The 12,957-nt window shown below is 55.3% G+C and overlaps 1 protein-coding gene across 2 annotated transcripts; it reads left to right on the top strand.

The window, feature by feature from the left end:
- Nucleotides 1-335: 335 nt before the first annotated feature.
- Nucleotides 336-12,036, top strand: IFITM10 (interferon induced transmembrane protein 10). Of its 2 annotated transcripts, none has more exons than XM_075754916.1 (3): nucleotides 336-725; nucleotides 1,790-2,204; nucleotides 10,818-12,034. In XM_075754916.1, the coding sequence occupies exons 1-3, from the start codon at nucleotides 613-615 to the stop codon at nucleotides 10,965-10,967; spliced, it is 678 nt and encodes a 225-aa protein (XP_075611031.1). In that variant the 5' UTR covers nucleotides 336-612; the 3' UTR covers nucleotides 10,968-12,034. The 2 variants fall into 2 exon arrangements, with proteins under 2 accessions (XP_075611031.1, XP_075611032.1); XM_075754917.1 differs by having other exon boundaries at nucleotides 685-793; nucleotides 10,818-12,036.
- The last annotated feature ends 921 nt before the right edge of the window (nucleotides 12,037-12,957 follow it).

The raw sequence follows: 12,957 nt of genomic DNA, 5'->3' as shown, positions 1-12,957 counted from the left end.
GCCCTGGCATGGCCAGATCCTCCTGGGCTTGTCCATCCTTCGTGACAATCCCACCTCCCTCCCCTAAAGCAGCCACACACCCTGTGTCCTGCTGCTGGGGTGCTCCCGCCCTGCCCACACTGGGATTTGCTCAGTGCTGGCAGGATTTATCACCCCACATGCAGGATTTATCCCCTTTCCATCCATCTCCCACAACCGGAGCACTTTTTCCCTCCATCACGCTGCATCGCCACCACCTCCCTTCACCACACTGTCCCCATCATCCCCACACACGCCTGCCACATTTGCTTTGGGTTTTCATCCCGGGCCCATGGGAGCGAACCCAGGCTGCAGCAAGTCCTTGCTGCAGAGGTCTCTCTGAGTGATGCTGGGAAGAGTCGGGCCGAGCATCCCCTCCGGATGGCTGGGGAAGCCTCTCGGCCGGCCCGGGAGATGCCCTTCTCCAGCGGGTTGCTACCAGGATGCTCCAAGCAGGAGGTGACGTCCGTGGGGGGGACACGAGGAGAAGGGCTGAGATAGATAGGTTCTCCTGCGTGGAGCATGTTTATGAGGAGAAGGGCTGCAGGTTGACCATCCCAGCCCCTAACTCTCCCCCCTACCCACCCCCAGCCCATGGGTGCCCCCCCCCCCCCCGCCCTCCCCTCCTCCCGCAACTCCAGTGCCGAGGAAGCCGAGCCGGAGGCAGTGCTGAGCCGGATATGCCGCGACTCCCCGCATCCCTCCTTGTGAGTATCCCTCGCTCCTCCTGATGCCTTCGGAGGAAACGGATGGACGGTCGGACGGGCAGCCAGAGGTGGACTAGTCTCTCCTATTTGCAAAGCTGGGGTGGGGGGGACCTCTTCCCACATTCCCTTCCCCATCCTGTCTTCACCCCCTCTTCCCCCTCCTCCTTCTCTCCGGCCACGATATTCTCCCCCCCGCAAAAAAAAGGGGGCGTGGGGAGACGACCTGCTGGCGGGTGGAAGAAATCGGGAAATGCAATCCCGTCTGGAATCCCGCAGAGATGAGGACTCAGCCAAAAAAAAAAAAAAAAAAAAAAAAGCCCCCCTCCAAATAAAACCCCCAGGAGGGAGGGAGGGCGAGGGGCCGGGCTGCTCTGCCGCACCGGGAGACCCGCTCCGCCCGCAGCCCCGCAGCCGAACGACCCGCTCCCATCCCGGCATGGGACAGAAAACAGAAGGCCCCGACAGACAGACAGACCGACAGGCGGGCAGAGAGGGCTGCGGGGGGATGCAGCGCGGCTAGCTGGCAACTCTCCTGGGCGCACACACACACACACACACCCGGCTCCTCCCACGTGTTTTTTTCTGCTTTTATTTGTTTCCTTCTTTATTTTCTTTTTTTTTTTTTAATTTATTTCCCCACTCGTGACTCGGGCGCGGGTCACGCAGGACAGCGGGCGCGGGGGGGGGGGGAGAACGAGGGAGGGGGGAGGGATGCTGCCCGCTGCTGCCCGCTGCTGCCCGCTGCTGCCCGCTCCTCTGCCCCCCGCCGCGGGGCCGGGGCCGGCGGCAGCTCCGTGCCGAGGCAGCGGCTTCGTGGTTCCCCGGTGTAGCGGTGCTCCCTCCTCCCCCTCCTGCCTGCCCTCCTCTCCTCCCTCTCTCCTCTGCCCAGTCCCTCACTCCTCTCCCCGCTCTCTCCTCTGTCTCTTGGTCCCTCTCTCTCTCCTGCCTTCCCCCCCCCATCTCCCCTTTTCTGCTCCTTCCTCCCCTTTTCCTTCTCCCCCCCCACCCCCTGCCTCTCCATCCCCTCACCCCCATTTTTCCCGGGGGGGCTTTCGCTTTGCCAGGGCAGAGCGCGGTGACACCGCGGCAGCCACCACGGAGAGGACACAGGATCCCCCCCTGGGCCCGCCATGCCCCTTTGAGGGGGTGGCCTGGACCCCAAGACCCCCTCAGGGCCCCCCGCAGGGCTGCTTCACCTGCATTGCCAAGCCCCCAGCTCTCCGGCAAGCTTCGCCGGTTCTGTCTCCTTCTTCTGCCGTTTATCTCATGGAGACCAAAAGCTGCAAAGGGGACAGCCTGCAGCCAGCGGTCCCGTGCAAGCACTCAGTGGAGAAGAAGACGATGACCAACCCCACCACAGTCATCGAAATCTACCCCGACACCACTGAGGTGAATGACTACTATCTCTGGTCCATCTTCAACTTCGTATACCTCAACTTCTGCTGCCTCGGCTTCATCGCCTTGGCCTATTCATTGAAAGTGAGTACTGAGCGCGAGGCACAGGGGTGGCTGGAAGGCGGGGGGGGGCATTTGGGGCTTGCTGTTGGTGTAAATCATATCTTTGTCACCCAAATGAGAGGTTGCACCCGACGGGGAGAGCCGAGGTGTGTTTTGGAGCTGGGAATGTTGCTTCAGGTGGGGAAGAGGCACTTCGACTTTCTCTGGTAGCCTCGGAGGCTCCTTTGTACCATGGTGGCAGGGTGACAGGCAGGGAACGCAGGGCTGGTTCGGCTCATGCTGTGCCCACAGGCACCCTGGCACTTGGTCCCTTCTTTAGGATCCTGTTGGTTAGAGATCTTGCCAGGGTAGGATCCGGCAGTGTCGGGTGGACAGGCAGAAGCAGTAAGAAGCAGCCGGCCAGTGTCAGCCAGTGCCTGGCAAGTTGCGAGGTGCAGAGACTGCCAAGGTGCAGGCAGTCCTGCCTGGTTCCTTCTTGCCCTCTCCCTAATTAAAACACCAGAGCTGGTGGCCAGCTGCACAGACACCACCTCCACTCCCATACCCCCCCACCCCGAGCCCTATAAATCCCAAGGCAAGCCCTGGAGACCTGCCAGCATCACGGGAACAAGCCCTGGGTAGCTGAGGAGGAGGAAGAGAGTGCAGGGGGGCTTTGCACAGCATTGGGGCTGGGGGGTAATAGAGCTGTGTTGATGGAGAGGGCGATGGCATGGAGCACAGCCGGTGAAGGGTACAGGACTGGGTTACTCCCAGTAGCTGCAGGGGAGAGCAGCCCAGCAGGGATGGTGCCCGGCAGTTGCAGAGAGAGAGGGGTCTGGGCTGCCCTTCCTTTCCCTGCCTGCCAGCCTCAAAACTAACTGAATGGATGTGCAGAGAGCCTGGGGGCGGCTGGGTGGCCCCCGCAGAGGAGCTAGCTGATTTGTTTTGGCAGGCAGCATTTAGAGGAAGGCCAGGGCACAGACAGGCTTCATCACAGAAACAGATCAATTAACCCCATCCAGCTCCCGTGAGCTGGGCTGCAAGTGCCCAGCACTGCAAGGAGGCTGCTCCTGAGCCCGTCAGGGTCTCCAGCAGAAAGGCTTGGAGTCAAGTCCGTGGACCGATGCGCTGGGCTCGCCCAGCACTGGCACCTTGGTGTCTGCCTCAGTTTCCCCCTACCCTGAGGTGGGCAATGAGCACCCATCCACCACCCATGCAGCAGGCTTCACTGCTGCCTGGGTGAGGCATTTAATAGCTTAAATCATGCAGGGGCTGAGCATCACCACAAGCAGGACTGACCCAAGGGCAAATCTGGGCAGTGGCAGCCTAACATGAGTGGGAGGGAGGGAGGGTGGGAGTCCCTTAACACCCCCACTCATTTAGCCAACAAAGGAAAAACCTGGCTTCTTCCTATTTTTTTATGTCCTTGCTTGTCTGAATTTGACTTTAATGATCAGCGCCTTTCCCATGCAAGAGGCACAGTCACAGTGGGCTAAGAAAGGATTTCACATCATGGGGACACAGCAGTAGCTACAGCCGGTATCTGGGTAGATGCAGTCCCTCAGCTGCAGCCAGTAGTGGGGGCAGGACAGCCTGAGGACCAGGCTGACCTATCCTGAGGGGACAGGATGGAGTAGGGTCTGCCACCGACAGCGTTTTTAAAGGCTGGACCCTTCACTATTCTTGCACTGAGCTGGAAGGAAGGGCAAAGCCCAGAAGTAACTCGGGGCCAGTGCCTCGTGCTGGGGCAAAGGTGTGGGCTCAGCATCCAGCTGCAAAGGTCTAGAGGACATAAACTCCAGTCCGAAAAAAAGAAGCGGTGGCGAGGGAAGGCAAATGGACAAATATGCTCCAAATCAGGGGAAGAAAAATAGAAGATGGCTGTCAAAAACCAGCCTTGACTTTTAGACTGCAAGGCAGTAGCCGATCAGATGTAGTGGTGGTACCCAAACAGATGCAGAGCTGAGCAGGTAGACATAACTGCTCTGGTCTTGGGGCTCCCCAGTGGCTGTAACTGTGTGGCAGGGGGAAAACAGAAACAAAAGGTCCCTCAGAGACACAGGACAGGGCTAGCAAGTGGCTGAAGGGATGGCGAATGCCCTCACAGGCTGCTGTTGGGATGGGTGGTGGGAGGCAATGCGGATGCTGGGGCAGTAGCAGAAGGTCTGTCCTGGAGAAGACCACTGGGATGTTAAGAAAGACGGGATCCTTCTTTACTCACAGCTACTGCAGAGACCTTCACAACATCCTGGCCAGGCTGGATGTCATTTCTCCAGAAACCTCTTGTTTTCATCTCTTTTACAGTCAATAAGGTTTTTTCCAGAAGTTCAGAGGGAGCAGGAAGAAAGGAATGCCCTGGGGACAGATGTCCCTTAAATAGACTTCTCTTGTTCCTCTGCAATTTAATGTAAGGACAATTTAGCAGCAGATAACTTAAATCCCAGCCTTTCTAGGATGTCTGTGCTCTGCAGAGACTGAGTAAGGTGCTGTGGGAGGGAGAGGAGAGGAACAGCACCTTCCTCTCCCTGACCCCACTCTGGGAGCTCTGACAGCAGAGCCCTCGGCCAGTGGAGCACAGGTTTCCTGGCTGAAGGGCCATCAGGGTACTGATGGCATTAAACAGTTCCCAGGTTATGGTTTTTCCATTTTCTTTAAATAATTGAAGCATCTAGCAACCTTAGGAATCATCATTTTCATTATCAGAAATAGCATTTTCAGTACCCTGCCATAAATATCATCTGCTTTTGCCAGATTCATACCATTAATAAAGCAGTAGCTCCTTCGTGCCCCAAGTCCATGAGCTGTTTCATTACGGACCTTAGCACATCCTTAGCATTTCCACCAGTTTCAGCAGCACAATGGCCACACTGGAAGCCAGATGTATGCTTAGCTACACTTGAATATTACCGTAAAGCTGTCTCCTTCCCCATGCCCACTTTTATTGGTTTCAGTCACAGCTGCGGAAACAGTACCTCCATGTCGGCCTGGCCTTTTGTACACGAGCTGCAGCCTTCTAGACTGCTTTGTGAAGGGAAATGCTAGTTCCTGGTGATCACTAAAAAATGCCAAAAACCCACCCGGCACCAAAGAATTTATGCTCTTACTCAAAGAAACACATGAATTCAGGTGAGGGCAAAGACTGTGACATCCAAGCCAAGTACTCTGTGACAGACACCCCAGCCAAGCGCTCTGAGTAACAGTGTGACAGCATGCCTCGTCTTTACTTACACCCATAGCAGGCCGGATCCTCAGCAGATACCACTAGCTGGGCTGCAACAAAGTTGCACCAACTCACGTATCCCTCTGCGGGTTATGTCTAGCATCTCATGCTTCTCAAGGTCAGCCTCTCGGAGTACAAGCAACGCGGTCGCATGTAAGCATGCACTGGTGCTGGGGAAGAAGAGATAAGCAGCAAGACCAGGGAAGTTAGAAACCCTGAAGTAACCTTAACCCCATCCCAGCACAGATGCGAGGATCGCTCTAATGGCAATGCTTTGGATTCAATTGGTTTTCATCAAGAGCAAATGCCATGGCCCAATATTCGGCAGCCCCCTCCCCTCCTCTGTCCCAGCTCCAAGTGGTAATTAACGATGCATCTGTGCCTGGTGGCAGGAGATCTCACTTCAGTTGTTAGGAGGTCCATCTCCGGAGACCGTGAGGGTGAGCCAAGTCCTTCTCAGTACCCATTACGCCATGAGGAGGTATATCAGAGGAGCTGGGATCTGAGACGAGTTGCGGTACGGATGCCACGTCCTGTCTGTATAGAGAGCTCTTTACCTTCCTTTCTTGCTGTGTGCTGACCTTCCCCATTTTGAGTGGAAGCGGACCAGCACAAATCCGTAACTATTTATTAACCCCAAGAAGCAGAGAGGCTGCAGCACCTGACCTCTCAGGCAGGCTCTCATCCTGCTTCTCAGGAGGAGCAATGGTTTACAGAGGTGGGTGAAATGCAGAGGCGACAGCCCCGTGACACCGGTGCCAGCGTGGTAGAAGTACACCAGCTGGAGAGCTCTTGACCGATTCACAGAGCAAATAAATCCAAGGATCCCCTCCAGAGCTCCTTATGTGTAGGGATGCAGAACTCTGCACAGAAATGGGTTTATACACAACCAGCTGTAAGCTGCACGCTAAAAGCTGGGCTGCCTTAAATGCAGCCTCATTAGGCTCATTATCAACAAACCATTCGTCTCCTCCTGCAAGCTGAGGCAGCGCTTTATACCCACACAGCAAGTTCCCTGGTCCCAAAAACAAGAGGACTCGAGCCCCAGAGCAGACAAGAGGGCAGGTGGCTGCTGGGGAAGGGACTGGGAAGGAGTGGGATGGCAGGGGTCAAGGGGAGTGCTTGGAGAGGAAGCTGAAGGCAAAGCCCCAAAGGGAGGAAGGGCAGGAGCTGGTGGTCAGAGGGAGGAAAGAAAGAGCCCTTAGCCACTGGCACACTGGAGGTGTTGGAGGACAAGGTGAGCAGCAGGGAGGCAACAGACAAGCAGAATGGAGGGAAAGGCCACCACTGGCTTTTGCTGGTGGGAGAGGGGAGGAGGAACGTTTGCATGTTAAACCACAAAAGTGGGCTGTGTTTTGTTGAACGCTGGGCATGAAAGAGGAAAGGAAATTTATAAGTTGTCAAGCCACATCAGAAATATGCTTTGCCTTGTCCAGCGTGGGATCTCCAAAAGGGTCACCATGCAGTGCTTTGGGGTGCCTGGGGAAACCCTGCTGTCAGTAGATGCAGGATAATTATCCTTACACACCTGTCATCTCAGTGCAAAGCAGGGCCAAAAATCCCCAAATAATTTTAGGCAAGGTGGGAAGGGTCAAAGTGACAATGAGAAAAGAGTCTGTGACTAAGGAAACACACTTGGGTTTGGGAAGGTTCAGCCTTGTGACCTTGGAGACCTGTACCCCCCATGCCTTACCTCCTTGGCTGTAGAAGGAAGCAGCTTCCAGGCCTCCCAGAAGCTTGTGCACCGGCTGCCAGCACGTTATGGCAATGGTGGCTGCAGGAGCGGGAAAACAGGAACAGCTGAGGCTGCGCTGTGAGAAAGACACTGCCATCTCCTTAAGGACAGAACAGGGAAGGAGCCAAAACATGTATGTGTGCTCCAGGAGAGCCCCTCCTCCAGAGCCTGGCTAGGATGCTGCAGCAGGATGTTGAAGGGAGATGTCTGTGAGCGCCTGGGGACGCAAGGCGGGACAGGAGGAGGTGAGGCCACCCTGGAGAGATGCAGGAGGCCAGGGCTGCAAGTGGTTTGGAAGGAGAAACACATTTTCATTGTGCTTGTGTGCCACAGGGGCCCTGGAACTTATCTGGCGCTTGGAGGTTCCGTTGCAATATAAATGATAATGGATAATAAAGGATGATTTGTGTTAGGGTGACCACTGAAGCCATAGGCGTATGGGGAAATAATGAGGGAAGCGAGGAAGGGGACCAAGGACTCAGTGAGGATGAGGGATCTAGGCAACCAAGGCCAGAGCAGCCATAGGAGAGCTAGGGAAGGGAAAGGGCAGGGAAAGGGCAGGGGGCTGCCGGAGATGGGGAATGCAGGCAGAGCCCTGTGTGCTGCAGGGGTTGGCAGGAGTGGGTGGGCGGGACTGGCCAGAGGGGCAGGGAGAAGAGGCAGCTGGGTGCCCTTTGGCAGGAGTCGAAGGTGGCTGTCCCTATCATCGTTTGGGCCCAAACAGCAGGAAAGAGAAGAGATGGGAAGGACAAAAGAAAGGAACTGGGAGGAAATGGTGGCGCTGGGGAGCGGGCAGCCCCAGGCGCCCCTTGCTAGAGATGTTGAGGAGCAGCAGGACTGGAGCAGGGACAGAGGGAGAACCACAGGCAAGTCAAGGGCAGGCATGGCTGAAGCAGGCGTGGGAAAGAGCTAAAGTGTCGGTCAAGAGGGCGAGCTGGTGTCAGGTGGGAGAGGCTGCTGGGAGCACTGGGAGAGGGCTGGGCATGGAAATTGGGGCAGCAGGGCACCCCAGGGAAAGGAGAAGCAGGAGGCAAGGAGTGGGGGAGACCTCCTGGGGCCAAAAGGCACTGGCCCCACAAAGGCAAAGCAAGTGGCTCAGCGGCAGTAGGGTTGCAGAGCTTGCCGGTCTGCTGGAGAAACCTCTGCCTGGCAAACACCGACAGCAGACACCAGCTTGCCTGTGGTGACAAGTGACCTCTCCAAGACACAGCTGGGTTACAGCGGAGGAAGGGGCAAAAGGCATTTGCTCTGCGCAGGGTTTGCCTCCGGCAGCCCCACCGCTGGGAAGAGGAAAGAGTGTGAAAGCTTCAAAGAGCCTGCCAGAAGCAGCGGGCAGGATTTCTGGCCTGAATTCCGTGCCCCTGGGGCTCTGGCTGCAGGGACCTCCGTGCTTTTTACCAATGGGTGAGGAAATGCTGGCTGCCTGGTGCTGCTGCAGCCGGGGTTTTTTGGGAGGATGCTAAACCTACCAAATAATTTCAAAGGTGAGTCATCCCAGACACGCAGCTGACACAAAAAGGGGTGCAGGTTCCCAGGCTGCCAGATTTCTGCCTTCCTAGAAGTCACGTCCACTGCTGGGAGCACCAGCCAAGCGTGCCACAGAGCCACATGCAGTTTGTGACTCTCCCCTGTCCGCGCTCTCAGAAGGGTGCCCTGAAGCTGTTGAGCACTCAGCAGCGTGGTGATGGGTGGATGGCCCCAGCTCCAGCTGCAGGCTTCCGGGAGCGGGGCACAACAGAGGCCGAGGACATGGCACCACAGGATTTAATATGAGGAGGAAAACGGATCTCTCATTCTTGCCTCTGTGCCTACCAGCGCGGGCTCCGGCAGGCCTCATGCCAGCAGCAGCCTCCTTCCCTGTAGTTCAGGATTAATGAAGAGCAGGGGGTGCTTGTGCAGAGAAGTCCTCACTGGTGTGACAGAGGAGGGGACATATTGCTTGAGGGTCTAGGACGTGGTTTTGGAGGCCCTGTGAACCACCGTGGTTCAGTGGAAATGAGGGGTTCAGCAACCCTTCCCCATATCCAGCAAGTTGCAGGCTTTCAGGACAGCTCTGTGGGTAAGCACTGCAGGTGGGAGAGAAAAAAAGTCACTAAGACGTGGTCTGAATCCATCACAGAGTCTTTTTTGAAAGCTTCTGGTCGATAAAAACCTTTTAATATTTCTAGGTAGGACTCAGGAGCTGGTTTTCGCAGCCTGCCACGGACATCTAGCGTTCAGCCAGCAGTGCCTTCATGGTGCTCATGCTGCCTGCAGCAAAGGCAGGCTGCAAAGGAAACACAGCCCCACAGCCTGCAACCTTCCGGTCATAAAGTAGGCAGTGAAGCAAGCACTGCTATGGCGTGCCAGCCCTTGCATACCCTGCTTGAATATGGGAAAGGGAAGAGGGGTAAAGTCTCCTGGTATTTTCGTCCCACATTCTCATGGCTCCAGATGCCAGGGTCTGCTGAGTGCTGGCTGACAGTGTGGTTTGGGGACCAGGACACATCCCTGATAGGAAGGGATGAAGCCTGACCGCTCGTCTACTGGGCTTAAACTGCAGAGCTGCTGCTGGCAGGTCGTGCCATCGGCTGCCTGGCTGTGCCATCTGCTGCCTGCATGTGCTATGCACTGCCTGGCTGTGCCATCTGCTGCCTGACAAAGCCGTTGCTGCCTGGCGGTGCCATCGCTGCCTGCCAGTGGTATTCGTTGCCTGGCAATGCCATCTGCTGCCTGGTAGTGCCATGCACTGCCTGGCTGTGCCATTCACTGCCCTGTAGTGCCATCACTGCCTTGCACTGCCATGCGCTGCCTGGTAATGCCATCGCTGCCTGCTAGTGGCGTTGCTGCCTTGCAGTGCCATCTGCTGCCTGCTAGTGCCGTCGCTGCCTGCTAGTGCCATCGCTGCCTAGCTGTGCCATCACTGCCTGGCAGCCTGGAGGAGGTGGGAACAAGCCAGTGACATGGACATGTACAATCCTTACTCACGGCAGAGCTGTCCCAAGGCAAGCCCATGAAAGTCCCAGCCCGCAGGATAATGAAGAGAGCAGACCGTGCTGTCAGGATTGAAAACTGCCAGTGGCAGAGACGCTACATGAGCTGCATAAGACCTGCAAAAGGAACTCATTAACCCAGGACTGCTTAATATGCTGGAGGCTCGTGCGCAGCCCTGGAGCTGCAGTAGGATGCCGTGCCAGGTTTCACCCGCTCAGCCCCTCAGTGCAGATGGAGGCATGGGGATGCACACCAAAACCACAACCAACCTTCTTGTTCATGGGCCGGGTGAGCCAAAGTCCAGTGAGGGCCAGGGGGCTGCAACACAGTAGGAAGAATGCTTTAGTGCCCATGTGCATGGGGTGAACGATGTTCCCCTGTGCACCCTCAGGCTCAAAATAGCACTGCCCCACTCTAGGGGGCACAGGGACCTGGTTTGCCTGGTTGGTAACAGCAACGGGTCACTCTTCCGGGTCTTCTCCACTCCCAGGGGTTTCCAGCCCACAGTCATTACAGTGCTTGCCTTTGCAAGCTCAACCCATTACAGAGCTAGGGTGCAAACCTCACCTCGGAGTGTTTTACAGCACCCCAAGTGTTCAAATGCAAGAGGCACAGCCCAGTCCTTGTCCACTGCACAGGTACCCTACCGTGTGGGTGTTGCTTGAAACAAGTTATGTCTTTTTCTACATCTCCCAAATTTTTTTTAATTTTTTTCTTTTGGTCTTAGGTCCGGGATAAGAAACTCCTCAATGACTTAAATGGAGCAGTCGAAGATGCCAAGACAGCCCGGCTTTTTAACATCACCAGCTCAGCCCTTGCAACCTTCTGTATCATCCTCATCTTCATCTTCCTGCGATACCCCCTCACTGACTACTAGAGTGAGGCCAACAGCAGTGGCTGCCGCCAAAATGCCTCTATGCCAGAAGTGTCTGCAGTTATTTCTTGTAGCAAGGACGCAAAAAAACCCCACACCGCTCCACCTTGATTGCAAAAAAAAAAAAAAAGCCAATTAAATACCTAAATAAAAATTATATGAGTTGATCAGCCCAGCTGAACATATCCTTCCTGCCCCCAAACAGTTTGTGAACTGCTGTAGGAAAGGGTCTTATTCTTACACATGTACAGAGATAAAAATAGACCAATAAATATTTATTTTATGGCCAGCAAACTGTGTGACAAGAAGGTACAAAGCTGAGAGTGATGCACACCTGGCAGCAGAAAGCTGAGCTCTGGGGAGCAGCGGGGTCCTGCCGAGCAGGAGGTGTGTGCAGTGATGGATGGTGACCATGGCAGGGCTGGCTCACAACATATCAGACTGCCCCACCACCCCCCAACATAATGGGGTTTCTTTTCCTCTTACCAGTGGAGTTTCATCCACTGGTTCAAACAACTCCCAAACCCTGGAGAGCTGAGGGTGTTAGGAAGTTTGTGCTAGGGACCCCCAAATCCTCCAGAGAAAACCCAAAGCGTTAAAGGGCAGGTTTCTCCTCAGGATCTCCCGGCAACGCTAAGAAGGAAGGCACCTTCTGGAGAACTCACCTAAGCCCCCTAAACCAAGTGCTACTGTATTTCTGTAAACAGTCAATAAAGATACCTCTGATATCTGATGCTGCTGGGTTAATTCCTTCCTTAGGAGGGCCGGGCCCCTGGTCCCTACGGGCTGGCAAGAGAAAATGCTAATGTCACCAGCGGCTGCTTGGGAGAGATTTAAAGCAGGAATGAGGGATGCTGCTGCAGGTTGGGGCCACATGCAGCCACGAAAGAGGGCGCAGATCCAGATTTAAGAGCAGAGACCTCAACAGCTCCCGTGATGGTCAATCAATCGCAAGCAAGAAAGTGCAGCCAAGTGGGCAGGTCCCCCCTCCCCTGCTAGGACTAACATTGGAGATAGAAATAAATCACTGCAGTCTGAACCTGCTGCTCCCACAACACTTCCCAGGGTCATTATCAAGAGGCAGATTTCAGAGACACTGTGCATTTGCCACTGAACAAGGCAGGAGCTCGGAGCCCTTCCCGATAGCGGCCTGCAGCTGCCTGTGGTGCTGCAAATCAACACGCCTTGACTTGAAAATACCACAAATGAATGGCAAGACCAGGACTAAATTACAGCTTTTCAGCTCCTCTGACCCTTCATCTCATCTCATATGCTGCAGCTGCCTCATCTTTTTCCAGATGTAAGATGACCTTGTGCCAAGGGAGACTTATCACTGCAGACCAGCCATGGACCTGGGAGGAGGTGCCCACCATGAAAATGAAGGTGCAGCAAGAGATGGGGAAGGCAGACAGACCATCGTGGGATGCTTCATCCTCTGCTGAATGCATGGTTAACTCAACATGCTGTCTCTGGGCTGTGCTCAGTGAGGGCCGTGCCGTAGTGAGCTGTGGGGAAAGACCATGAGGATGCTTCCCTAAAAGCCTCATGAGATGTCACTTCCTTCCTGCCCAGGTGTCCATGCCTTAACCCCAGCCTAGGCTTAATTTATGGGGGAAGCTACAGACAGAAGGACCCGCAGTCCTACCTGCTCCCCACTCGCTGGAGGGCATTTCCATACCAGACCAGATCAGGGGTCTGTTTTGCCCTGAAGCGTCTGCCTGCAGTGCAGTACATGGTGCCCTGGGAAGTATCTCAACCATGAACTGCTCTATGATCACTCATCCAGAGGTCAAGACTTCCCAACCTCCCTTGGTTACTTCTTACTCTCTTCCCTGAAGCAAGATCTGAGGGGTCGTAGCCATCGGCATTTCCATCCTAACGTATCTAGGGGCTGTATCGAGTCCTTGTCCTTGGCAGGGGAATGAGGTGGCCTGTCACAATGACAATGCCTCCAAAGAGGGTGCAGCCAAAATGACTTGCGTTGCAGCCACCC

The sequence above is a fragment of the Balearica regulorum genome, chromosome 5 (genome assembly GCF_011004875.1).
Source record: "Balearica regulorum gibbericeps isolate bBalReg1 chromosome 5, bBalReg1.pri, whole genome shotgun sequence".
In the NCBI taxonomy this organism is placed as follows: domain Eukaryota; kingdom Metazoa; phylum Chordata; class Aves; order Gruiformes; family Gruidae; genus Balearica; species Balearica regulorum.
The sequence above is the reverse complement of the archived record's forward strand: the minus strand, read 5'-3'. Positions and strand labels throughout refer to the sequence as shown.

Excerpts from the sequence above, each read along its gene's own strand:
- IFITM10 (XM_075754916.1), top strand. The coding sequence starts at position 613 with ATGGGTGCCCCCCCCCCCCCCGCCCTCCCCTCCTCCCGCAACTCCAGT. Across the intron at positions 726-1,789 it reads GACTCCCCGCATCCCTCCTT|GGCAGAGCGCGGTGACACCG; the intron begins GTGAGTATCCCT and ends TCGCTTTGCCAG. Across the intron at positions 2,205-10,817 it reads CCTTGGCCTATTCATTGAAA|GTCCGGGATAAGAAACTCCT; the intron begins GTGAGTACTGAG and ends TTTTGGTCTTAG.